This window comes from Stegostoma tigrinum, chromosome 34 (assembly GCF_030684315.1).
Source record: "Stegostoma tigrinum isolate sSteTig4 chromosome 34, sSteTig4.hap1, whole genome shotgun sequence".
NCBI lineage: Eukaryota > Metazoa > Chordata > Chondrichthyes > Orectolobiformes > Stegostomatidae > Stegostoma > Stegostoma tigrinum.
Window position 1 is genome coordinate 21,375,389 of NC_081387.1, and position 25,235 is coordinate 21,400,623.

The 25,235-nt window shown below is 42.1% G+C and overlaps 1 protein-coding gene across 1 annotated transcript; it reads left to right on the forward strand.

Annotated features, from left to right (window-relative positions):
• Nucleotides 1–14,197: 14,197 nt before the first annotated feature.
• Nucleotides 14,198–23,373, forward strand: LOC125446533 (zinc-binding protein A33-like). Its single transcript, XM_048520169.2, has 6 exons — nucleotides 14,198–14,611; nucleotides 14,693–14,788; nucleotides 14,882–15,115; nucleotides 16,525–16,547; nucleotides 16,649–16,764; nucleotides 20,199–23,373. Exons 1-6 carry the CDS (start codon nucleotides 14,201–14,203, stop codon nucleotides 20,747–20,749), a joined length of 1,431 nt encoding a protein of 476 aa, XP_048376126.1. The 5' UTR covers nucleotides 14,198–14,200; the 3' UTR covers nucleotides 20,750–23,373.
• Nucleotides 23,374–25,235: the final 1,862 nt, after the last annotated feature.

Consider the following 25,235-nt stretch of genomic DNA (forward strand, 5'->3'; position numbering starts at 1 on the left):
AGACCCTGAGTACTGATCATTCTGGCAGTGCACGAATGACAGTCAGTCAACTTTACAAGTTCCTATTTATTTCTATGTTCTACACGTGCTAATTTTTTTTTCATTCAAGATGGCACATTCCCCTGATCTATTTAGTTCGACTCCTTACTAATTTTTTTAATATGTAGTTTTGCTAACGCCCCAGTGTACACCTTACCAATTACGTCACCACAGGATGGTGATTAATTTGTAAATTATTTGATTTATTTTCAAAAATTTACCTCAACGTCATATGAACAGACGATCCTATTCCACCCCCCTTCCCCGCCACCCCCACCCCGCCACTAAGTTTTCTAATAAGTTCTTGATTTTCTTTGCAAGATTTTGCGAGAAGTGGCATATGATGAACGGAATTATATCACTCTATCTTTCTTTGATTTTCTCTCCCTCTACGACGATCGCTTTTTTAAAACCATGAGATGGAAACAGCACATTTTATTCAAGGTGCAATCTCACAAAAGCGAAATAAAGTTGCTACAATACTCCTTTACTCCAATACTCAAATCATCTTGCAAAAGCAATCAACATACCATTGGCCTTACGAATTTTTCTCAGCAACGACACATTCAACTTGAGACACTTACAAATATGGATTCCCTGTTCCATTTGAATATCAACATTTATTAATCCCTCAGCACTTTAGAACTGTTATGCATTTACTTTTTTTTAAATTTAAGTGGATAACTTCACTTTTTCACGTTGTATTCCATTTGCCATGTGCTTGTCCATTTAGTTAGACTGTCATTTTACCTTGCAGCTGCTTTACAAACTATTCATAACTCATATTTCTACCGAACTTATTGTCATCAGTAAATCTGCAAACATTGTATTTGGTTGCCGTATCCAAATCATTGACATTTATTGTGAATAGCTGCGGCCCCAGAATGTCAATAGACAAAGCCTGCTCTCCTGAGAATAACGCATCTATTCTGAAACCTTGGTCTGTGTGTGCTAAGCAATTCTCAGCCAAAAGAAACATACCTCCCCAATATCAAATAAGTTAATTGCATGTACTGATTATTTTCTGCGTCGAAACTTACTTAAAGCTTTCTGAAAATCAAAAAAAAACGACATGCACTGATTACTCGTTCTTTACTTTGCCAGTTCCATCCTCAAAATAAGTGTAAAACGGCTGTCAAATATTAGTTTCCTTTCATGAGTCCATGTTGACTCTACTAAACTCCACAATTAGTTTTTCATTAACCAGTTACCATGCATATGAAGAAAGTTGCCAGCATTTTCTGCACTGCTTAAATCAGACTAATAGGTTTTTAGATTCCCTTTCTCCTCAACTACCTCCATAAAACAGTCGAACAAAAGTTTATTACTTTTAAATTTGCAGGGACTTTCCCAGATTCTATATATATTTGGGCTATAATCATCAATATATACACAGACTCTCAATGTCATGGGATGTAGATAATCAGGTCGAATGGATTTTCCCGCTATAAAGTAATATTTCTCGTGTACTTTAAAAACATATAATGCCGAAACGTATAGTTCCACAATATCACTAACCCAACTGTACTCTCATGCTTATGGGAAGATTTTAATAAAATCTTCTACCATGAAGTCCTTTTTATTATTTTGTTTATTTGTCGTTTCCTTGTTTCACATTATAAATTCTTCAGTCTCTGCAGGTAAGTTTTGTCATTTTTTCGCATTTTTGGCATGCTTAAGGGAACTTTTACAGCATGTATTATATTATTTTCTCGATTACTATCGTGTTCTACTTTCAACTTATTTGCCATTCTCTTGTGTTCTTTATTGATTTCTAAAATGCTCAGAATCCTCAGGCTTTTCACTCTTTTATAAACATTTACTTGCGAACTTTTGGATCTTTTTCTGGTATGCCAAACAATCTTTCACTCCCTTCGATTGCCGGAGCTACATCGCACCTCCTGCTGTTCTTTTTTGTGTGTCCGCAAAATGTTTTATTTTTGCCGCAAACTATGGATTATCCCTTCCGAATAGCCATATCCTGTCATTCCCAACATATCAAATCTGACTCAATCCTCATGCCTTTTTAGCTTCCATATTTTGATAGAAGTCCAGCATTCTGGTGTGAAATAGAACACGGTCAAATAGAATAAAATATTCCACATTTTGTGGGTTATTTTACTTAATAATCTTTCGCAACTACTTGATTACCGACACTTTATGATTTCGACATGCAAAATCTTAAACAACTCATTCTGTAGTTGATCCCCCAACATACAATCTTTGAAAACCATCTTGTGTCTGATGTTGTAATTTGTCCTCCTCAGCATTTAGGTTAATTATGTTTACGCTAACAATATTGATAAAACGTATCTTTATTTTTAAAGAAAAACTAACTCCATTAAGTACACGGTATCAAAAATAACGGAGATAATGGGAGCTGAAGATGCTGGCGAATCCGAGATAACGAAGTGTGGAGCTAGATGAACACAGCAGGACAAGCAACATCTTAGGAGCTCAAAAGCTGATGTTTCGGTCCCAGGCCCTTCATCAGAAAGGGTCTCGGCCCGAAACGTCAGCTTTTGTGCTCCTAACATGCTGCTTGGCCTGCTGTGTTCATCCAGCTCCACACTTTGTGATCAGAAATAACGGGTATTCTTTACCTCTGGAGTCTGGGATATTGTCTAGCAGGTAGTATTCATTCTAGGCCACCAAAATTTAGTTAATTTTATATTTAGGGTGGATGGCAAAGGAGAACTTCTTGAAACTCCCTTTCAAAAGTGATTTACTTAAGATGAGTAACATCAACACTCATTGTCATCTGATAATGTTGAGACTCAAACTTGGGTGTCCTGAGAATTAAGGGCTAATGCTTGGACTTTCTCTCCATGGATTATTGCGAAGGGAAGAGGGACAGGGATAAATTGGATTGGGGAGTAATTAAATGATGAGAACATTATTTTCTTGATTTCAATATAGGTTTTGGGTGGGGGGGGGGAGGGGAAGGTGCGCGGCAGTGTTCCTTGTGGATCTGCAATTCTCGTGTCCTCTGCTAGATGGCACTCAGATTTACCCTCAACACTGAACTCTGCAACAAAACTGCTGATCCTTTCACTTCAATCTTCGACTTTGTCCCTTCCACTATTTGTGATTTTCAAAACAAATCTGTATAGCCCTGGTCTATTCCCCACTCCTCCTCACTGCTTTTACATTTTTCCTCTCATTCACTCCATCCTTTGGTGACTCTGCTCTTCATCTTCCATTACTAGCCAACACACGCACACATACACCAACTCTTCCTCTCCCAGCAATTTTTTTTTATACTTCCTCATCCTACTTTCACTTGAGTATTCATACATTTCTTGATTTGGAGCCAAACACAGTCTTCCCTCTTCCCCAAACGCTCAGTCAATCATCCCAATCTCAGCCCACACCCACCACAACCTCCAACTCCCAACTCGGATCTTTCTTGCTTCTCAAACACCCCAGAGCCACTTTCATCTCCTATTCCCCTGTGTTCCCATCTTCTCCTTTGCATTGCCACTTTCCTTCCATTCCTTTGCATTTGCTCACTTTCCACCTTATATTTGCCCTTCTCTTTCTTTGCGGATGTTTGAAATCATACTGCTCAGAGATATTATTATACATTGCATGAGTAGTTGGGACTTGAACACTTCTTCAGTTTCAGAAGTAGGGACATTGAACACCCAACTTGAAGGAGCCTTTCTTTTTATGTACACAACCTTTCCTAATTAATGCGCTTATTTTATTTGTATATCGAGGTGTGCTCGCATCATGCCCACAGAATTAGATTGCACCCAGCGTATACAGTAACAATTGTACATGGCTGGGAGTAAATGCCACTTCTGGATAAACTTCCCTTCCTTTCTCACTTCCCCATCTCTCAGCCCCTCGAGATGCATGCTATGCAGTTCTTGCTCAGTCTTCCTCATACACAAGTCTCTTTCTTTTCTGTCAATAAGACCATAAGACATAGGAGTGGAAGTAAGGCCATTCGGCCCATCAAATCCACTCTGCCATTTAAATTATGGCTGATGGGCATTTCAACACCACTTCCCTGCACTCTCCCCGTAGCCCTTGATTCCTTCTGAGATCAAGAATTTGTCGATCTCTGCCTTGAAGGCATCCAACGTCTCAGCCTCCACTGCACTCTGCAGCAATGAATTCCACAAGCCCACCACTCTCTGGCTGAAGAAATGTCGTCTCATTTCAGTTTTAAATTTACCCCCTCTAATTTTAAGGCTATGCCCACGGGTCCTAGTCTCCCCGCCTAACGGAAACAACTTCCAGCATCCATAACGGCTTCTAAACCATATATTATCTTGTAGGTTTCTATTAGATCTCCCCTCAACCTTCTAAACTCTCATGAGTAAAATCCCAGGATCCGTAGCCATTCATCATACATTAAACCTACCATTCCAGTGATCATCCGTGTTAATCTCCGCTGGACACGCTCCAGCACCAGTATGTCCTTCCTGAGGTGTGGGGCCCAAAATTGGACACAGTATTCTAAATGGGGCCTAACTAGAGCCTTATACAGCCTCAGAAGCACATTGCTGCTTTTATATTCCAACTGTCTTGAGATAAACGACAACATTACATTCACTTTCTTAATTACGGACTCTACCTGCAAGTTAACCTTTAGAGAATCCTGGACCAACACTTCCAGATCCCTTTGCACTTCTGATTTGCGAATTTTCTCACCGTTTAGAAAATAGTCCATGCCTATATTCTTTTTTCTAAAGTGCTAAACCTCACATTTACTCACATTGAATTTCATCAGCCATTTCCTGGACCACTCTCTTAAGCTGTCTAAATCTTCCTGCAGCTTCCCCACCTCCTCGTTACTACCTGCCTGTCCACCTATCTTCGTATCATCGGCAAACTTCACCAGAATGCCCCCAGTCCCTTCATCCAGATCATTAATATATAAGGTGAACAGCTGTGGCCCCAAAACTGAACCCTGCAGGACACCACTCGTCACCAGTTGCCATTCTGAAAAAGAGCCTTTTATCCCAACTCTCTGCCTTCTGTCAGACAGCCAATCCTCAATCCAATCCAGTAGCTCACCTCGAACACCATGGGCCCTCACCTTACTCAGCAGCCTTCCGTGAGGCACTGTATCAAAGGCCTTTTGGAAGTCTAGATAGATAACATCTACTGGGTTTCCCTGGTCTAACATACTTGTTACATCTTCAAAGAATTCTAACAGGTTTGTCAGGTTCGACCTCCCCTTACTAAAACCATGCTGACTTGTTTTAATCTGACCCTGCACTTCCAGGAATTTAGAAATCTCATCCTTGACAATGGATTCTAGAATTTTACCAACTACTGCGGTTAGGCTAATCGGCCTATAATTTTCCATCTTTTGCCTTGATCCTTTCTTAAACAAGGGAGTTACAACAGCAATTTTCCAATCATCTGGGACTTTCCCTGACTCCAGTGACTTTTGAAAGATCACGACCAAAGCCTCCACTATTTCCTCAGCCACCTCCCTCAGAACACTAGGATGTAGCCCATCGGGGCCAGGAGATTTATCAATTTTTAGACCCTTTAGCTTTTCTAGCACTTTCTGTTTTGTAATGCCTACCGTACTCAACTCTGCCCCTGGCTCTCCCTAATTGTTGGCATACTACTCATGTCCTCCACTGTGAAGACTGACACAAAGTACTTATTAAGTTCTTCAGCTATTTCCTTATCTCCCATCAGTAGCCTTCCAGCATCAATTTGGAGCAGCCCAATGTCTACTTTTGCCTCTCATTTGTTTCTTATGTATTGAAAGAAGCATTTACTATCATTTCTAATATTACTAGCTAGCCTACCTTCATATTTGATTTTCTCCTTCCTTATTGGTCTCTTTGTTATCCTCTGTCTGATTTTGTAGCCTTCCCAATCTTCTGATTTCCCAGTGCTCTTGGCCACTTTATAAGCTGTCTCTTTTTGTTTGATATATTTCCTGACTTCCTTTGTCAGCCATGGCTGTCAAATCCCACCCCGGATAATCTTTCTTTTCTTTGGAATGAACCTCTGTACTGTGTTTTCAATTACACCCATAAACTCCTGCCATTTTTGGTCTACTGTCTTCCCCGCTAGGCTCTGCTTCCAGTCGATTTTCGTCAATTCCTCTCTCATGCCCCTGTAATTACCTTTAATTAACTGCCAATCATTCATTAACTTTCTTTTCAATGACAGAAATTCCTTGCGTGATTGAATAATATTGACAACGTGACCCTTATTCAGAACACGTAAGATAATACCGTTTTCTCTCCTCAGATAGGCAAAACCTCCTGAGTTTTTCCAGAAATTTTTACTTCAGTTTAACGATCTAGATTTTGACAGAATATTTGAAATAAGCAGTTATCATTCTGCAGCAGATTTCAGAGAATATTCGCTTCCCACCCATCTCCAGCTCTCTATTGCCTCATCTGTGTTACTCCAAGTTCGAATCTGATCTCTTCTTCAGTATAAACAGCGTGGAGCTGAAGGAACACAGCATGTCAGGCAGATCAGAGGAATAGAAAAGTCGACGTTTCGGGTCGGGACACTTCCTCAGAACTGAACAGATACCTGAAACGTCGACTTTCCTACTCTTCTGATGATACCTGATCTGTTGTGTTCCTTCAGCTCGCACTGTTGACTCTGACTTCGGCATCTATAGTTATTGTATCTTCTTCAGCGAAAGAAGTTTAACACTCCTTCCTGTGAAAATATCAACAATTCAAAAATCAGTTCTCTGAATGACGGTGATTCATCAAGAAATTATTCAACTGAATGTGTTCATCAGCGCAGTAACACAAGCCAAAGTTACCACCTGCTTCAAGAAGACCACCATCATCGTATTACCTAAGAAAGCACATGCCTTTAACATGCCTCAGTGGCTACAGCCCAATGGTTCTGCTCTCCATGATCACGAAGTTCTTCGAAAGGCTGGTCATGGCGCATATTAACTCTCGACTCCGAGTCTGCCTCAATACTTTGCAATTTGCCTATGGAAGTAATACGTGCACTGCGACTGCCATTTCCCTCCACCTGCATTCATCTCTGGAACATCTGGACAACAAGATCATCTATGTCAAACTCCTGCTCATTGACTACTGCTCCGCCTTAAACACCACTACCCCTCCAGAATGATGTCAAAACTCAGAAAACTAGGCCTGGGGCTCCTTCTCTGCAACTGGATCTGACCTATGGGCTGCTCAAATTCATAACTTGAATGGGCTCCTGCAGTCATCACTGTGGCTGTATTAGCGACTAGGAAATTGTATGAAGGATGAATGTCAAAAAAAAGCGTTCAATTGTGCGAATTTAAATAGACTGAAAAAGGTCAAAGTCTGGTTGTTTGCTTGCAAATCTTTGAATAAGGCAGCGATAATGGGAACTGCAGATGCTGGAGAATCCAAGATAACAAAGAGTGGAGCTGGATGAACACAGCAGGCCAAGCAGCATCTCACCTTGTGCTCCTGAGATGCTGCTTGACATGCTGTGTTCATCCAGCTCCACACTTTGAATAAGGCAGGACTAGTTAACAAATCTGTCAGCTGATATCAATGCATGCGTGACTTTTTAATTGGCGACATGGCATACAAAGACCAGCCAAAGAAACTGTTCCAAAAATATCTCAGGTATGTTACTGTGCAGCATTCCAGGAGCAACTTTGAAGGGGGGATGCAAAAGAAATTGTAGAAGAGGAATCCAAAAAGTTTAAAATTGCACGGATGAACTGGAACAGAGAAAACTAAAAGACATTTGTTACGTGTTCAACAAAGTTTGACGAGACTAAATAAGGAGATAATATTTCCAATAACCGAAAGAACAATAACAAGAATTGATTGAAGGGACTTGATTACTTAAGAATATGCCTCCATACTTCAAAATTTCAGCTAAGGCCATATGATCATAAGAATTTAATAAGATCACGGACGATCTGACATTCCTCGCGACCACATTCCTGCCCATTCCACATAACCTTTGATCCCCTTCCTAATTAAGAGTCTATCTGTCTCAGCATTAAGTACTCACAGTGACTCTGCCTCCACAGCTTTCTGATGAATTTAAGTTATTAGATTCATTAATTTATTAGAAGAAATTGCCCTTCATCTCGATCTTAAACTTGCGCCACTTTTTTTCTGAAACTACGCCACGTGGTCCCAAGCATTCTTATGAGTGGAAACGTTCTCTCAGAAATTACCCTGTCAAACGTGAGAATCCAACATGTTCCAATGAGATCACCTCTCATTCTTCTAAATTGCAATGAATATAGTCCCAACGTGTTTAACCTTTGCTCGCAAGACAGTCCCTCCGTACTGGGAAGGATCCTATTGAACCTTTTCGAAACTGCCTCAAACAAAAGATTATATTTCCTTAAATAGGGGAGAAAAATTGCGAACAGTACTCTAGATGTCGTCACACGAACACCTCACAGAGATGCAGTAAGACTTGCCCACTCTTATACTTCAACGCCCTTGAAATTAGGGCCAATCTTTCACTGGCTTTCCGGATTTCCTGCTTCTCCGGTGTGCTAGCTTCTGTGTTTAGGCACAGGAACACGTTTCAGCTTTCTGTAGCTTTCTTCCCCCACATCCCTAGTTGAAATAATAGCTTGTGCTTTGTTCTCCCTTCCACAATGAACAAATTTACATTTAACCATAATATTCTCCGTTTTCCAAAATTTTGCCCATGTTCTTATTCTGTTAATATTGACTGTAAACTGGTTGTCCTACCCCTCTCTGATGAAGGGTCTAGGCCCGAAACGTCAGCTTTTGTGCTCCTGAGATGCTGCTGGGCCTGTTGTGTTCATCCAGCCTCACATTTTATTATCTTGTATTCTTCTCGCCACTTGCCTTTCCAACTATTTTTGTGCTTTCTGCAGTACATTTACTTCCTTCTTCCAAGTCGTTGATATATATTGTAAACATTTGCAGTGCCAGTACTGATCCCTGCAGAATACCATTGTTCATGTGTCACCGACACGGAAAGGAACTCTTCAATGCCGTCACTGTTTCGTGCCCATTAGTCAATTCTGTATCCCTGCCAATATATTACCTCTAACGATCGAATCTTTTGCCAGGTACCTTGCCCAAAGCCTTGTAATAGTTCAAATACAACAAGACAGCCCGAGGGCTGCCACTGGTTTATAAATTCCTTGTAGTAAAGCATTTTTATTTCATAAAATGGAATTTTATAGACTTGTTTTCCCGCCTTCAAAGTTTTGTGCGTATGCGCGCCCTGGTATTTCTCATGCTATACCCCCTTTTCTTAAAAAAAAGATGAGGTATAACATTTAGATTATATATTACTTTCCGACATGCTAAAAGGGTACATGATGCCTCTAATGCCAGTATCTCTTGCCGCAGTTTAGATTTGGGGTGTGGGAGGGTGTGAGAAAAGTATTCAAACTCTTCTCGGTGCAAACCATTCAAATCCTCTCGATCTAAATAGTGCTCTGTAGAATGTTAACAAGGTTCTCCATTTTCACAGCCTCCGCCCTTTGAAATAAAGGCCAACATTCCATTTACTTTCACTTTTATTTGCTAAAAATTATGTTTGTTTTTTTGGGATTCATGCACAAGGAACCACCAAACGCTCGTGTATTTCTGCCATCAATTCATTTTATTTCCCAAACGTAATGTGCATTCAAGTACTGAGTCATTAGTTTTGTATTGTTACCGTTTTATCCCCCGTTCGCACTATTTACTGCTGTTATTTGACTTGTTTTATTTATTGTCAACCTAAATACAGTGAACATTTTTGTTTACGAGCAGACATGCAATCATAGTAGGCATGGACATAGAGATCATAGGATGAAAAAAAAATGCTTAGAAGCTTATAGGTTAAGTCGCAGAGAGTTTGCGATAGTCCAGAACAAAATTAGCAAGATCAGCATTATTTGAAGTTAGACAGTCCATTCATCAATCTAATAATGGCTCGGAAGAAGCTGTTCCTGAACCTGCCGGTGCATGTACTCAAGCTTCTGCATCTTCTGCCTGACGGAAAAGTGTTTTTTTTTAGCAGGGCATTAGCGACGTGGGATGGACCGTTTGATGTTGGCCGACTTTCTGCGACAAAAAGCCATATAGTCAGAGTCCATGTATGGAAGGTTCATTTCTCTGATGGCCTGGGCTGTGCAGACAACCTTCTGTAATTTCTCAATTTTCAATTTTTAAAAATTTTTGCACGCCGTATCCTCTTTGCTTCCACTTTGGGTATCTATGCACACGGTTGCCTTGCAAGCAATCATTTGCGCTAGGTTCATAAGCCTCCAATTTACATCTTTCCCCCTTCCTCACTCTAAGTAGTTTAAAGACTTATCTATATCTCTCGTTATTGGATTTGCCAACACCCTCAGCCCAACATTCTTCAAATGGAGATCCATATCACCAGAATAGTTCCATTCTGCCCCAGTACTGGTTCTAGTGCCCACAAACTGACACTGAATCCACACACACCAATCTTTGAGCCACACATATAATTCCACGACTTTATTTACCCTATGTCTGATTGCCTGTGGCAAACTTCGCCCCACCTTTAGTAATGCACAACTCCTGGACCAAGTTCTTAATACTTACACATACGTCTCCTTGCAACGCTCCGAATACTTCCTTGCTGCAATGCTCCAGCGACACTCTGCAAGCTAGAACAACAGCGCCTCACTTTCCGCTTGGGGGACCTGCAGCTTTCAGGACTCAATATCGAGTTCAATAATTTTGACCTGTACACCTGCTTCTATAGCCGTTACCCATCCCTGACATGGGCTACTTTCAGAACAGCTAACCAATTTTCACATTATAATCGCTATTATCAGTTTGTCTTTCTTCCCAGCTCAGCATTATCCATCCCTTTCTCTGCCCAACGGGTGGTCTCTCTCGACTGAAAACAAAAACAAAATGCAGGAAATCACAGCGGTCAAGCGGCATGCATGGAGAGAGTAAGCTATATTTTCCAGCATGTTTTGTTTCAGTCTAGATTCCAGGATCTGCCGTAATTTTCTCCCGCCATGTAGTTCTCTCTCTCTGACTTTGTCTCCACCTATTATTTTAACTCCTTTCTCCCACCCCAACCCACACCCACTTTGCCGCCCCGAATCATCAATATATGTGCCATCTTCTGAAAGAGAGTCACAGGGCTCGAATTATTGACTGCGTTTTTTTGCACAGATGCTGCGAGCCCCACTCAGTTTCTACAGCTTTTTTTTTGCTTTTGCCTCGGTCATTCATTTAATTGCCGCTTGCCTGGGACGGCACTGCTCAAAGCATTTGATAAAACTTCCTGCGCGACACTATGAACACTGCAAAATAAATGTCGTCTTCACGCCACGTTGGAAATGCCTAGGATGGTGGGTAGATGGTATTCGTCTTTTATTTTGTGCAGTTAGTCAAATCGAACCCGCACACCCCTGGCCCCTCGAACGATCTTCTCTGTAGCCGTCACCGAAACGCACAATCTGATGATGACAAAATAATAAAATGTGAGGCTGGATGAACACAGCAGGCCAAGCAGCATCTCAGGAGCACAAAAGCTGACGTTTCGGGCCTAGACCCTTCATCAGAGAGGGGGATGGGGAGAGGGAACTGGAATAAATAGGGAGAGAATGGGAGGCGGACCGAAGATGGAGAGTAAAGAAGATAGGTGGAGAGAGTATAGGTGGGGAGGTAGGGAGGGGATAGGTCAGTCCAGGGAAGACGGACAGGTCAAGGAGGTGGGATGAGGTTAGTAGGTAGATGGGGGTGCGTCTTGGGGTGGGAGGGAGGGATGGGTGAGAGGAAGAAACGGTTAGGGAGGCAGAGACAGGTTGGACTGGTTTGGGGATGCAGTGGGTGGGGGGGAAGAGCTGGGCTGGTTGTGTGGTGCAGTGGGGGGAGGAGACGAACTGGGCTGGTTTAGGGATGCAGTAGGGGAAGGGGAGATTTTGAAACGGGTGAAGTCCACATTGATACCATTAGGCTGTAGGGTTCCCAGGCGGAATATGAGTTGCTGTTCCTGCAACCTTCGGGTGGCATCATTGTGGCAGTGCAGGAGGCCCATGATGGACATGTCATCTAGAGAATGGGAGGGGGAGTGGAAATGGTTTGCGACTGGGAGGTGCAGTTGTTTTTTGCGAACTGAGCGGAGGTGTTCTGCAAAGCGGTCCCCAAGCCTCCGCTTGGTTTCCCCAATGTAGAGGAAGCCGCACCGGGTACAGTGGATGCAATATACCACATTGGCAGATGTGCAGGTAAACCTCTGCTTAATGTGGAATGTCATCTTGGGGCCTGGGATAGGGGTGAGAGAGGAGGTGTGGGGGCAAGTGTAGCATTTCCTGCGGTTGCAGGGGAAGATGCCGGGTGTGGTGGGGTTGGAGGGCAGTGTGGAGCGAACAAGGGAGTCACGGAGAGAGTGATCTCTCCGGAAAGCTGACAGGGGTGGGGATGGCAAAATGTCTTGGGTGGTGGGGTCGGATTGTAGATGGCGGAAGTGTCGGAGGATGATGCGTTGTATCCGGAGGTTGGTAGGGTGGTGTGTGAGAACGAGGGGGATCCTCTTAGGTCGGTTGTGGCGGGGGCGGGGTGTGAGGGATGTGTTGCGGGAAATGCGGGAGACGGAGTCAAGGGCGTTCTCGATCACTGTGGGGGGAAAGTTGCGGTCATTAAGGAACTTGGACATCTGGGATGTGCGGGAGTGGAATGTCTTATCGTGGGAGCAGATGTGGCGTAGGCGGAGGAATTGGGAATAGGGGATGGAATTTTTGCAGTAGGGTGGGTGGGAGGAGGTGTATTCTAGGTAGCTGTGGGAGTCGGTCTCCCGTATTTCCCGCAACACATCCCTCACACCCCGCCCCCGCCACAACCGCCCCAAGAGGATCCCCCTCGTTCTCACACACCACCCTACCAACCTCCGGATACAACGCATCATCCTCCGACACTTTCGCCAGTTACAATCCGACCCCACCACCCAAGACATTTTTCCATCCCCACCCCTGTCTGCTTTCCGGAGAGACCACTCTCTCCGTGACTCCCTTGTTCGCTCCACACTGCCCTCCAACCCCACCACACCTGGCACCTTCCCCTGCAACCGCAGGAAATGCTACACTTGCCCCCACACCTCCTCCCTCACCCCTATCCCAGGCCCCAAGATGACATTCCACATTAAGCAGAGGTTCACCTGCACATCTTCCAATGTGGTATACTGCATCCACTGTACCCGGTGCGGCTTCCTCTACATTGGGGAAACCAAGCGGAGGCTTGGGGACCGCTTTGCAGAACACCTCCGCTCAGTTCGCAACAAACAACTGCACCTCCCAGTCGCAAACCATTTCCACTCCCCCTCCCATTCTTTAGATGACATGTCCATCATGGGCCTCCTGCACTGCCACAATGATGCCACCCGAAGGTTGCAGGAACAGCAACTCATATTCCGCCTGGGAACCCTGCAGCCTAATGGTATCAATGTGGACTTCACCCGTTTCAAAATCTCCCCTTCCCCTACTGCATCCCTAAACCAGCCCAGTTCGTCTCCTCCCCCCACTGCACAACACAACCAGCCCAGCTCTTCCCCCCCACCCACTGCATCCCCAAACCAGTCCAACCTGTCTCTGCCTCCCTAACCGTTTCTTCCTCTCACCCATCCCTCCCTCCCACCCCAAGCCGCACCCCCATCTACCTACTAACCTCATCCCACCTCCTTGACCTGTCCGTCTTCCCTGGACTGACCTATCCCCTCCCTACCTCCCCACCTATACTCTCTCCACCTATCTTCTTTACTCTCCATCTTCGGTCCGCCTCCCATTCTCTCCCTATTTATTCCAGTTCCCTCTCCCCATCCCCCTCTCTGATGAAGGGTCTAGGCCCGAAACGTCAGCTTTTGTGCTCCTGAGATGCTGCTTGGCCTGCTGTGTTCATCCAGCCTCACATTTTATTTTCTTGGAATTCTCCAGCATCTGCAGTTGCCATTATATCTGATGATGACGGTACTTTGACTTTTATTGTGAGCGACTGCAATCACTAAAACAAGTCATGTCAAGGAAATAGATCATACAACGTGTTCAAGCAGAGGGTTTGTAATCGAGAATGAGTTTAGACAGGAGAAAAGTGCAATGGAATCTCGGTCTCCACCTTCAGTGTCTCTCTCTCTCTCTCTCTCTCTCTGCGTCACTGCCGAATGAAATTGATAGCAGCGTTACATCCAAAACGCAACCGATTTAAACCAGGAAGTGCGGAATAGGACCATGGCTTCCAGGCGGCTAGTCAAAAGTTTGAGCGAGGAGGCAATTTGTCCCATTTGCCTGGATTTCTTCACCGAGCCGGTTATACTGGATTGTGGACACAACTTCTGCCGCTCCTGTATCACGCAGAGTTGGGGGAAAAAGGAGATAAACTCTTGCCCGGAATGTAGAGAGGAGTTTCCGGAAAGAAACTTGAGGGTAAATCGGGCCTTAGCGAATCTGGCCGAGAAATCTCGAAAATTAAACCTGGATCCGAAAGCGAAGGAAAACAAACTTCTTTGTGAGAAACATCAGAAAGAACTGAAGCTGTTTTGCGAAACTGACGAGAAACTGATCTGTCTGACTTGTAGAGATTCGCGGGAACACAAATCTCACAACTTCAGGACGACTGAAGAAGTTGTTCAAATCTATAAGGTAAAAGGATTTGATCATCTGATTGTTCTATCACATTTTCGCACGTTAACAGTTTAATTGTGTGATCTCTTCTCAACGCAGAGTCAGCTGGAATGTTCCTTGGATTCTCTCATCGAGAAGAAATCGGCAGTTCTAGAACTGGAACTCAAGCAGAAACGGAAGATTTCCGAAGTTAGGGTGAGGCTTCCCTGTGCTGAATTTCAGGGATTTGGAATAGTTTAATTCCTTTTATCGCAGGACATTAATGATGCTTCACATTTCATTTGGTAGGAACAGGCGAAGAGTCTGCAGACAACCATCACATCCGAGTTCACTAAAATGCACCAGATTCTCACTGAGAAAGAGCAGCGTATACTCAGAGATCTCAGGGAAGAAGAGGAGAGTATTCTAGAGCTAATGGAGAAAAACCTTCGAGAGATCCAGGAGAATTTAAATTCGCTTGAGGAGAAACTTCTTAAATTTCAGGAACAGATGGAGCAAACAGACGAGCAGATATTTCTGAAGGTGAGGGAATTGTATTTCAGCTTAATTCAGTAGAACGTCACAGTCACAAACGTACCATTGACAATTTTACAATAAACAAACTCCTGATCTAATTTATTTTTTTTATTTCTTGCAATCGATTCTTTTCTATTGTTTCTATTCTTATCTAGCCTGAGGTGGATCTGCTAGAACAGAAAGTGCTGGAGAAACTTAGCAACTTAGGCAGCATTAGTGGAGAGAGAAACAGATTAAGGCTGAGAGTCCAGCGTTACCCTACTTTGGGGCAAAAGCAGAAGTTGCTGGAAAAGCTGAGCAAGCCTGGCGGCATCTGTGGAGAAGAATCAGAGTAAACATCTTGTGTCCGGTGACCCTTTCTCAGAACTTTCTGACCTTAATATTTGAAAGTTGCATTTGAATCTCCTTCTACCACACCTTCCAGTTATCTTAAAATGTTGACTCCGAATAAAGACTCTTCTGCCAGAGGATGATTTTCATTATTCGTTCTATTAAAATTCTTCTTTACTGTTTGCTCTCAAGTCAAATTTGTACTGTTGAACTCCCTTATTCCTCTCCCTTTCTGCCTGGTCTGTCTGCACCCTCCTCAGTTCCCGAAGCGTTTTTTTTAAAATATAAAACCTAAGTTGAACGAAGACTCTAGTTAAGGCCCATTCAGCCGCTTAGAAAGTCCCAACAAAAGTTCTTTGTTACTGCGTGCTTCAAACCCATTACTACAATATAAAAGTCTATATCACATGCAATTTATTAGCCGTCCTGTTCATGCGGCTGTCGTCGCTTTTCAGCATTCAGTTTTTGTCATCTTCCCTCAGCATTTACTTTTTCCTCTGCGTTCAGTTTAATCCGATTCACTCGTGCATCCATTTACTGCGTTCTGCAACTATTCTCCGATAATGCCACGTTTCATGTTGCCCGCAATTGAGACAAACAAATGTGTCCGTGAATCCAAGTTAGCTATGTTTTCAAATAAACCCGTTGGACTATAGCCCGGTGTCGTGTGATTTCTGACCTTGTCCACCCCAGTCCAACACCGGCGCCTCCACATCATGGCTATTAATACGAGCAGTTATAATTTGGTTCTAAATGCCAACGGTCGTAAGAATTCAGCATATCATTAATTGGTTTCAAACATAGTAAGAACTGCAGATGCTGGAGAATCTGAGATAACAAGGTGTAGAGCTGGATGAACACAGCAGGCCAAGCTGTACCAGAAGAGCAGGTAGGCTAACGTTTCGGGCCTAGACGAAACCTTTCTGTAAAAGGGTCGAGGCCCGAAACATTAGCCTTCCTGCTCCTCTGGTGTTGCTTGGCCTGCTGTGTTGATTCAGCTCTACTTGTTATCTCTTACCATTTATTGGCCATGGTTCGGGTGCATTCTCTGCTGTCAACTCAGATTTATGTTTTATTTATTTCAGGGGGAAGCTTGGCAGAAGAGAAGGTAGGACGTGGTCCGTGCTTAAAGCTGTAAATATTTCGAATAAAAAAGCTTGGATGGTTGTTTTGTCCAATCTATTAAAAATGACTGTTAATTGCTTACAGAATCAGTGAAGACGTACGCTTGGTCTCAGTAACAGGTGGCACCCTCTCCATCGGAAAATTCAAGTGCCCATTGCAATACATTGCGTGGCGAGAAATGATAGGCAACATAAACCCTGGTAAAATTCTTAAATATGTCTTCCTGATTTATAAAAGGCGAAATCACCTCCGAGTCCTCAGATTAAATGGCTAGGGTTCCTTCACGCCGTACTTCTTTAAAACCTACCCTATGATATCAATGGCAGACATTCTCACTTCAACTCCAGTTCAGCTGTTTCGTAGCGCCGCAGTCATTGCTTTACTGAGGTCATGAGGCAGTGGCCCTGGTAGACTCCAAACTAAATGTCTGTGACCAGGTTATTCATTTGCAAGTGACACGAGAGCACTGTTGATGTTCACTTCTATTGTTTTACTTATGCTGGAGAGTAGGCTGATATGGTGGAAATTGGGTGGGTTAGAGTTATCGTGTCCTTTGTGAACAGGAGGCATCTGGAAAATGTTCCACATTATCAGTTAGATGCCAGTGTGTTAATCATATTGGAATAACTTGGTTAGGGGCATGATTAGAGCTGATCACAAATCTTCAGCATTAATTGGTAACTTTGAGAAAGTAAATCATTTTACATTGCAAACAATATCAATTTGAATTTGAATTCATGGAATCCAATGCTGAGTGATATGAGCTAACTCACTACCACCTAAAATAGCCAAAGACAAATCAGTCAATGATTCCAATTTGGCTCTAACACTATTTTAAGGTCAGAGGGGTAAAGTTTAAAGAACATGCATAAAGAAAGTTGATTTTTTTACACAGAGGGCATTAGGTGCGTGCAATGCACAGCCAGAGGTGGTGGTGGAAGCAGACATAGTAAACTACAAGACAAATTTAGACAGACACATGAACAGGCAGAGAATAGAGAGATATGGACCACATGCGGGTAGATGGGAATAGTTTAGAATATCATCATGACCAATGCAGACAAGAAGTTGTAGGAATGGCCTGTTGCTATGCTGTACTTTTCTGTGTACTTGTACAACTTGGAGGCACCAAATGTAGCAGCAGGCTAGATTGTAGTGATCCTCTCAGTCCCTGAAAAGATGGTGGAAGCAGCTTCCCTAAGAACTAGGATGTAGAATTGACCATCGATGCAGCACAATTATTGGAGTTGGTTTGTCAGGGGGAGTCAATGTCTGACAGGATTCTGGATGTAAGTTTGCTCACTGAGCTGGAAGGTTAGTTTTCAGACGTTTCACCATCCTAGGTAACATCATCAGTGAGCCTCCGGTGAAGCACTGGTGTTATGTCCTGCTTTCTATTTATATGTTTAGGTTTCCTTGGGTTGGTGATGTCATTTCCTGTGTTGGTGATGTCATTTCCTGTTCTTTTTCTCAGAGGGTGGTAGATGGGCTCCAAATCTATGTATTTGTTGATGGAGCTCCGGTTGGAATGCCGTGCTTCTAGGAATTCTCGTGCGTGTCTCTGTTTGGCTTGTCCTAGGATGGATGTGTTGTCCCAATCAAAGTAGTGGCCTTCCTCATCTGTATATAAGGATACTAGTGATAGTGGGTCATGTCTTTTTGTGGCTAGTTGATGTTCGTGTATCCTGGTGGCTAGCTTTCTGACTGTTTGTCCAATATAGTGTTTGTCACAGTTCTTGCAAGGTATTTTGTAAATGACGTTTGTTTTGCTTGTTGTCTGTATAGGGTCTTTTACGTTCATTAGCTCCTGTTTTAGTGTTTTGGTGGGTTTGTGGGCAACCATGATGCCAAGAGGTCTGAGTAGTCTGGCAGTCATTTCTGAGATGTCTTTGATGTAGGGGAGAGTGGTACTGGTTTTTGGGCACGTCTTGTCTGTTTGGGTTTGTTGCTGAGAAATCGGCAGACTGTGTTCATTGGGTACCCGTTCTTTTTGGATATGCTGTATAGGAGATTTTCTTCTGCTCTTCGTAGTTCCTGTGTGCTGCTCTGACAGGATTAATCAGGTCTTGAGTAGGTGACTAACTGTGTGAATGAGGGTATTAGATTGGATGTAATGCACATGGACTTTGATAAGGCTTTTGACAAGGTCTCCAATGGGAGACAGATTAAAAAGTTAATAGCCTATCGGATCCAGGGCAAACAGCAAACTGAATCTAAAAATTGCCTGGTGGCAAGAAATAGAGGGTAATGGACAAAGATTGTTGTTTGTGAATCCTAGTCAGTGTCCAATGGCATACTACACATTTTGTCATTGAGTCCCTTGCTACCTGTATTCTAATTATCTACTTGCATGCAGGAGGTTTGATCACAGTAAGCTCACAGGCACATGAACAAGCAGGTGGTATATATTGAGGATGAAAGCCTTCGACTAGAAGACGATTGACGCAGACTGGTCAGGTTGCAGTTCAGTGATGAATATAATCCTGAACAGTAATGTGGTGCATTTTGTGTGGAAGAATAACGAAAGGGCATGACAAATTTTAGACCCTAAGGTGTAACAAAAACTTCAGAGGGACTTCAGTGTGCACATCCACTGATCCTCCAAGGCAACATACAGGCAGAAAAGGGAATGGAATACTAGTCTTTATTAGGAAAGGAATTGAATATAAGGGCAAAAAACATTATGATGGAACTGTTCAAGAAATTAATTCGGCCACAGCTGCAGCACTGTATGCAGTTCTATTTGCCAGATGACAGTATGGATGTGCTTGCTCTAGAGAGGATACAGAGGCCTAAGCTGGAGCAATTCAGTTAAGATTTACTACCTGCACCAAGTTTATTTGCCTAGGAGCAGGAAAAGGGGAACCTGGAAGTACACAACATTATGAGGGAAACAGAATGTTTCAGAGGAAGAAAGTACTCCCCTCACTAGAGGGGTCAATGACCAGGGGTCATAGATTTATGGTAAAGGAGAGGCGATTTATGTGGAATTTATGGAAGATTCATTCTCACCCAGTTGGCGATGGGTATCCCAAACTTACTGATTGATGGGTTGTTGGAGGCAGGAAATACCATACCATTTCAGTAGTATTTGGATAATCACTTGAAGTGCCATAGCTTACATGATTATTGGTGAAGTGGTGGAAAATAGTACTAGATTAGATAAATTCCTGATGACTAGCGAGGATGTAATAGGCCAAAGGTTTTATGTCCATCCTGTAACTCAATGACCCTATGAAATTGACTATGTTTCATAAATCAAGGATCAGTCAATTGGCAACTTCACAAAATTAAAAAATGTCACAAACAAATGACAGTTCAAACAGTTTATTTTTTTCAAATGCTCAGTAGAGTTTCTTTCCAACTTCACCCAGTTACTTGCCTTTCCCTTTTCCTGCTGCAGTGTTCTTTTGCTCTCACTCTCTCTTGTTCTCAGTGATTTATCTAATGGCACTGTGTCCACTGCTGTGTTATGTCACGTCTGGAAACAACATGATCTCCACAATATATATCATCAAGTGACAACAAAATCTAGTAACAACACATAAAATGTCTTTGAAAATAAACAAAAATTGTTTGAATAAATTGTAATACAAAACTAAGTCACTGCTTGTGTTTTCTGATTCTCCCCCAGTTCCAGCCTCTCTGACTCTGGATCCAAACACAGCAAATTCCTGGCTCATCCTGTCTGAGGACCGGACCAGTGTGAGATTTGGAGACAAACGCCAACGGCTCTCTAACACCCCTCAGAGATTTGATCCTTGGCCCTGTGTCTTGGGATCAGAGGGATTCACATCAGGGAGACATTACTGGGAGGTGAAGGTGGGGAACAAACCTTGGTGGCGCCTTGGAGTGGCTCAAGAGTCTGTTAACAGAAAATGGATATTCCATCCAACCCCGGAGATTGGATACTGGATAATTTGTCTGGATAAAGAAAAAGGCTATGTGGCTGCCACCTCTCCCTCTGATACTCCAGTCAATCAGTGTGGAAATCCACAGAAAATTGGGGTTTATTTGGATTATGAGGGAGGACAGGTGTCATTTTACAATGCAGACAATATGTTCCATCTCCATACTTTTACCCACACTTTCACTGAGAAAATCTTTCCCTTTTTCCATCCAGGAGCAAACGATGACCGAAAAAACTCCACCCCACTGACAATCTGTGGAATTAAAGGGCACTGACAGTTCTGTCCCATAATTTTGCATCATCACCCTTTCTCCTACAAGTTGTAAGTTGATAGGTGTTGAACACAGTCACTGGTGGTGCAGCTAGTTACAACATTTACTGAGATCAAAACCAGTATAATTAAATAAACAAGTTTTGCTGAGGTTAAAAAAATTGTTTTGTAACTTGTGACAACTGGTCCAGGGGTTCCTGAAGTAAACAAAAATCATAAAAATATAAACAATCATGAAGATGCAGCGAAAATGAAAATTTAAATCAACTCCAGTTGGGGCTTTAAAGGAAAAGAAAGCAATGAACAACAACTGGGGCAAAATGGAATATCAGTGGGACAGAAATGACATATTAGTTCATCCATAACACGGCTGACAGAGTAATTTCCAAGTGAAGTAAAATGTAAAAAAGAAACCAAAATAAAGGTGGAAATAAATTAGAGTAATTGAGAGTATCAGAAAAACAGCAAAGCACAGTGTGGGAAAAGGTCTGGAATGCAAAGTGGTGAATAAGGGTCCTGTTGCGGTCCCATCCATTAACAATACCTAGGAAGTTAAAGCAGTTGACTTCCTTGAAGGATGCAATTTTCACAAGCAGTTATTGGATCAGACTCAGTGTATTCAAAGACACTGTAAATAGGAAAAATAGAAAATCACAGACAATTTATATTCTTCCAACCCCACTCAGATACACAATCATACCAGAAGTACAGCAGAGTTCAAAATATTGCACTCTTGTTTAAGAAGAGGTGCAAGGATAAATCAGTAATCATAGCTTGTTTAGTTTAACTTGATGATGGGAAAGATGACAAAATAATAAATTAAGATGTATTTAATATACACTTATATGAATGCAATATAATTAATAAAAGGCAGGAAGGACTTGCTAGAGACCAATTTAATTAGTTTCTTTGAGCTTATTGAAACGTTATTATTATTCATTCACAGGATGAGGGCATCGCTGGTTAGGTCATAATTCATTGCCCATCCCTAATTTTGTAGACAGCAGTGAGAAGTCAATGACATCACTTTGGGTCTGGAGTTGCATGTGGACCAGACCAGGTAAGGATTGCATTTTCCTTACCTAAAGGGCATTGAACCAGGTGGGCTTTTTATGACAATCTAAAATTGATTCATTGTCATCATTCGACTCTTGATTACAGGTTGTTATTAAGTCAAATTTCAGCATCTGCCAGATCCCCAAAACATTACCCGAATCTCTGGATTAACAGCTCAGCAATCATACAACAGGGCTGTCACCTCCAGTCAAAGTAATGAAGTTGCTGAGGGCAATGCAATGGACACAATAAACCTGAAATTCTAAAGACATTTGATAAAGTACCACATGATAGGCTTGTTAGAAAATTTAGCTTATGAAATAAAGAGGACAAGAACATTATGGATAGAAAATTCTATGAGTGATGGGAATGTAATGGTAAATAGTAGCTTTTTGGACCTTTGGAAGATCTAGTGTGATAAGGTGGCAGCATTAGTTCTCCTATATATCTCCTGAAATTTATTAGTGACCGATATTTGGATACACTGAACAAAATTTCTAAATTTGCAGATGACACAACAAATGCAATTATTGAAAAATATAATGATAGTGATAGGATTCATGGGAGCATAGACAAATTGCTATTGTATGGGTGGATAAGTGGCAGATGAAATGTAATATGTAGGTAGGTGAATTGAAACAATTTAAAAATAAAGAGTAGTGATGTGAAAATTGTGTAACATTTTGAAGGGGTTGCAGGAAGAGAGAGATTCAAAAACACAAATGAATGAAGGAAGCAGGGAGGGTTAATCAGGAACCAAACTCAGAGTATGATAGGTTGAACAGTTCTGGCCTCAACACTTTATGAAGGATGTCAACATACATAGGAATTAGGAGGAGGAGGCAATTCAGCCTCTCGAACCTGATCAGTCATTTAAATTTACAATGGCTGGTGTCATGTCGGCCTCAACTCCACTTTCCTGTACACTTTCCATAAACCATCAACCCCTAATGAATTAAAAATCTGTCCATCTCCTCCTTAAATTTACACAATCTCCCTGCATACACCCCTGGGGAAGTGTACTCCACAGATTCAAGATCCTTTGAGAGGAGAAATTTCTCTTTCTCTGTTTGATACTTGCTAGCCCTTATCCTAAAACTATGACCTCTCCTTCTTGATTCCCCACAAGGAAACATCCCCTCTTCATCTACTTCATCAGTTCCCTTCAGTATCTCGCATACCTGTAATAAACAGAGTATAGAAAAGAGTCACCAGGATGGTTCAAAGGTTGAAGAACCAATGATACATAATAAGACCGGAAAAGTTGGGACTTTCTCTTGGAGAGCAAATTTTATACTATTGTTCAAGATCACGAATGAACCCGCAAAAAGTAAACAGACAGGCATGGTTTCTGATAGCATCAAGGTCAAAAATCCAGTGCACTGATTTAAGTTGTATGGCGTAAAAGCAAAAATTGAGAGATCGGGAATTAACTATCTGAGAGTGTGGCAGATGCAGATTCAATAATGGTTTTCAAAATGTACAGGATATTAATCTGAAAATAAAGCATGCAGGGTTACAGGAAAATAGTGGGGCTAGTTGTGTTACTCTTGCAGGTGGCCAGCAATAAGATAACAGACCAAATGGCTGTTTTCAGTGCAGCAGCCAGTCTATGTTTCTATGACAAGAAATAGGAAAAGCACGAGAAGTGACAATATATTTTAACATGAAGCTTCTTCATTTTAATTCAATCTGGAGAATAGGAGTCGGGGTTGGGGGCGGGGTAAGAGAAGAAATAAATAGGCAGTCAGCTGTAGAGGGGACTAACTGGATAGAATGAGGTGTGAATACAGGAACCCAGGAACCTTCCTGTCTTTAATGTCACTGTGCAGGTGGAAGGTAGCATGATATTGCTTTGTCAAGAATTAGAGCAATAGTTCTGCTGCCAAGTGCTGATGTTCAATTATATTATGGGAACATCACTTTATAAGAATGAATGCATCTAATCTTCGTTCTTCAAAGTCAAAGCACTTGAGAAAATCAGCAGGTCTTTCAGCATCTTGTGGAGAAACAAAATTAATATTTCAAGTTTGACATGATTTTTCTTCAAAGTTGAAGTAAGAAGAATTGTAGATAACAAAGCGTGAAGCTGGATGAACACAGCAGGCCAAGCAACATCTCAGGAGCACAAAAGCACAAGAGCTGAGCTCTCTGATGAAGGGTCTAGGCCCAAAACATCAGCTTTTGTGCTCCTGAGATGCTGCTTGGCCTGCAGTGTTCATCCAGCTTCACACTTTGTTATCTTGGATTCTCCAGTATCTGCAGTTCCCATTATCTCTAAGAAGAATTGGGATGGGTTTTATTCTGTTATCAATTTTCAGTAATCTTATTTAACAAGTACCAAATCAAATAAAATTTTGGAGAAGGTGCTCTAGTGGTGTTAACATAGGACTGAATGGCAAAGTTTTATATCACACAAGGAAAACACACCACCTTTCTCTGTTAACTCTTTAAATTCATATTCAATCTAATTCAAATCCTAACGATCCTGTTTTTTTTCACTTTTTAGCATGATAACCTATTGCCTTTTCTATGTTCGCACGGAACATACTCCTACCTTTCAGTTACTATCTTCAAGATCATAGATCACATGATTTAACTGTACAATGATATTAAATCTCACTTCTTTAGTTACCAATCTATTTGGATTTCAGTCTTTGAAGGCAGTGGTTCCCCACCACCTTCAAAGGGCAAACAGGGATGATGAGTAAGAAGTGATAGGCCAGACAGTGATGGTCAATTGCTAAGAATGAATAGAAAAACAAGCATGCAGAAGAAAACAATATCTATTTAATTGCCCTGTGATAATCTATCCATTTATATGTCTATAATGCCCTCACTATATTTGCGAGGGAGAACAATGTTCACAACTCCACTTTTTACAAATAATTGAAGGCCATGAATTCCCTTCTTTCACCTACCTACCTACCCCATCATACCCTGTCCTTCCTGCTGGAAATTGGGGTCCCTTTAAAACTGAACATTTCTGAAACCTCATAATAGTTGCTTTTATGGTAGCTAACCTTTCTCAGGCATAAACACATTTTATAAATTCAGGAGCAAACGAAAATGGAAGAAAGGTTGCACTAACTGCAGCATCAGATGTCATAATGCTCCAATGAATTGATATCTAAAATTTATATCATGTCACAGGTACCCTTCATTTTATGCTGTATTTGGGAAACTAAGATTTCTTAGAAACAATTAAAAATAACCTTAAGATGAAGATGGGCAGGGAGGAGCATTTATCCAAATGTTATGAGCAGTTGAGTAGCAGGAAGTGAAGGGTACAGGACGTGATCAAGGGTACAACCATTGCCTTCTTGGGAGAAGGTGAGGTGCTTTCCTATATTAGTCTTTGGTAAAAGCCTAAGCCTGTTAACCATCAGAGATGAATACACCACCAACTCATATCAGAGGGGCTCCCCATTTTT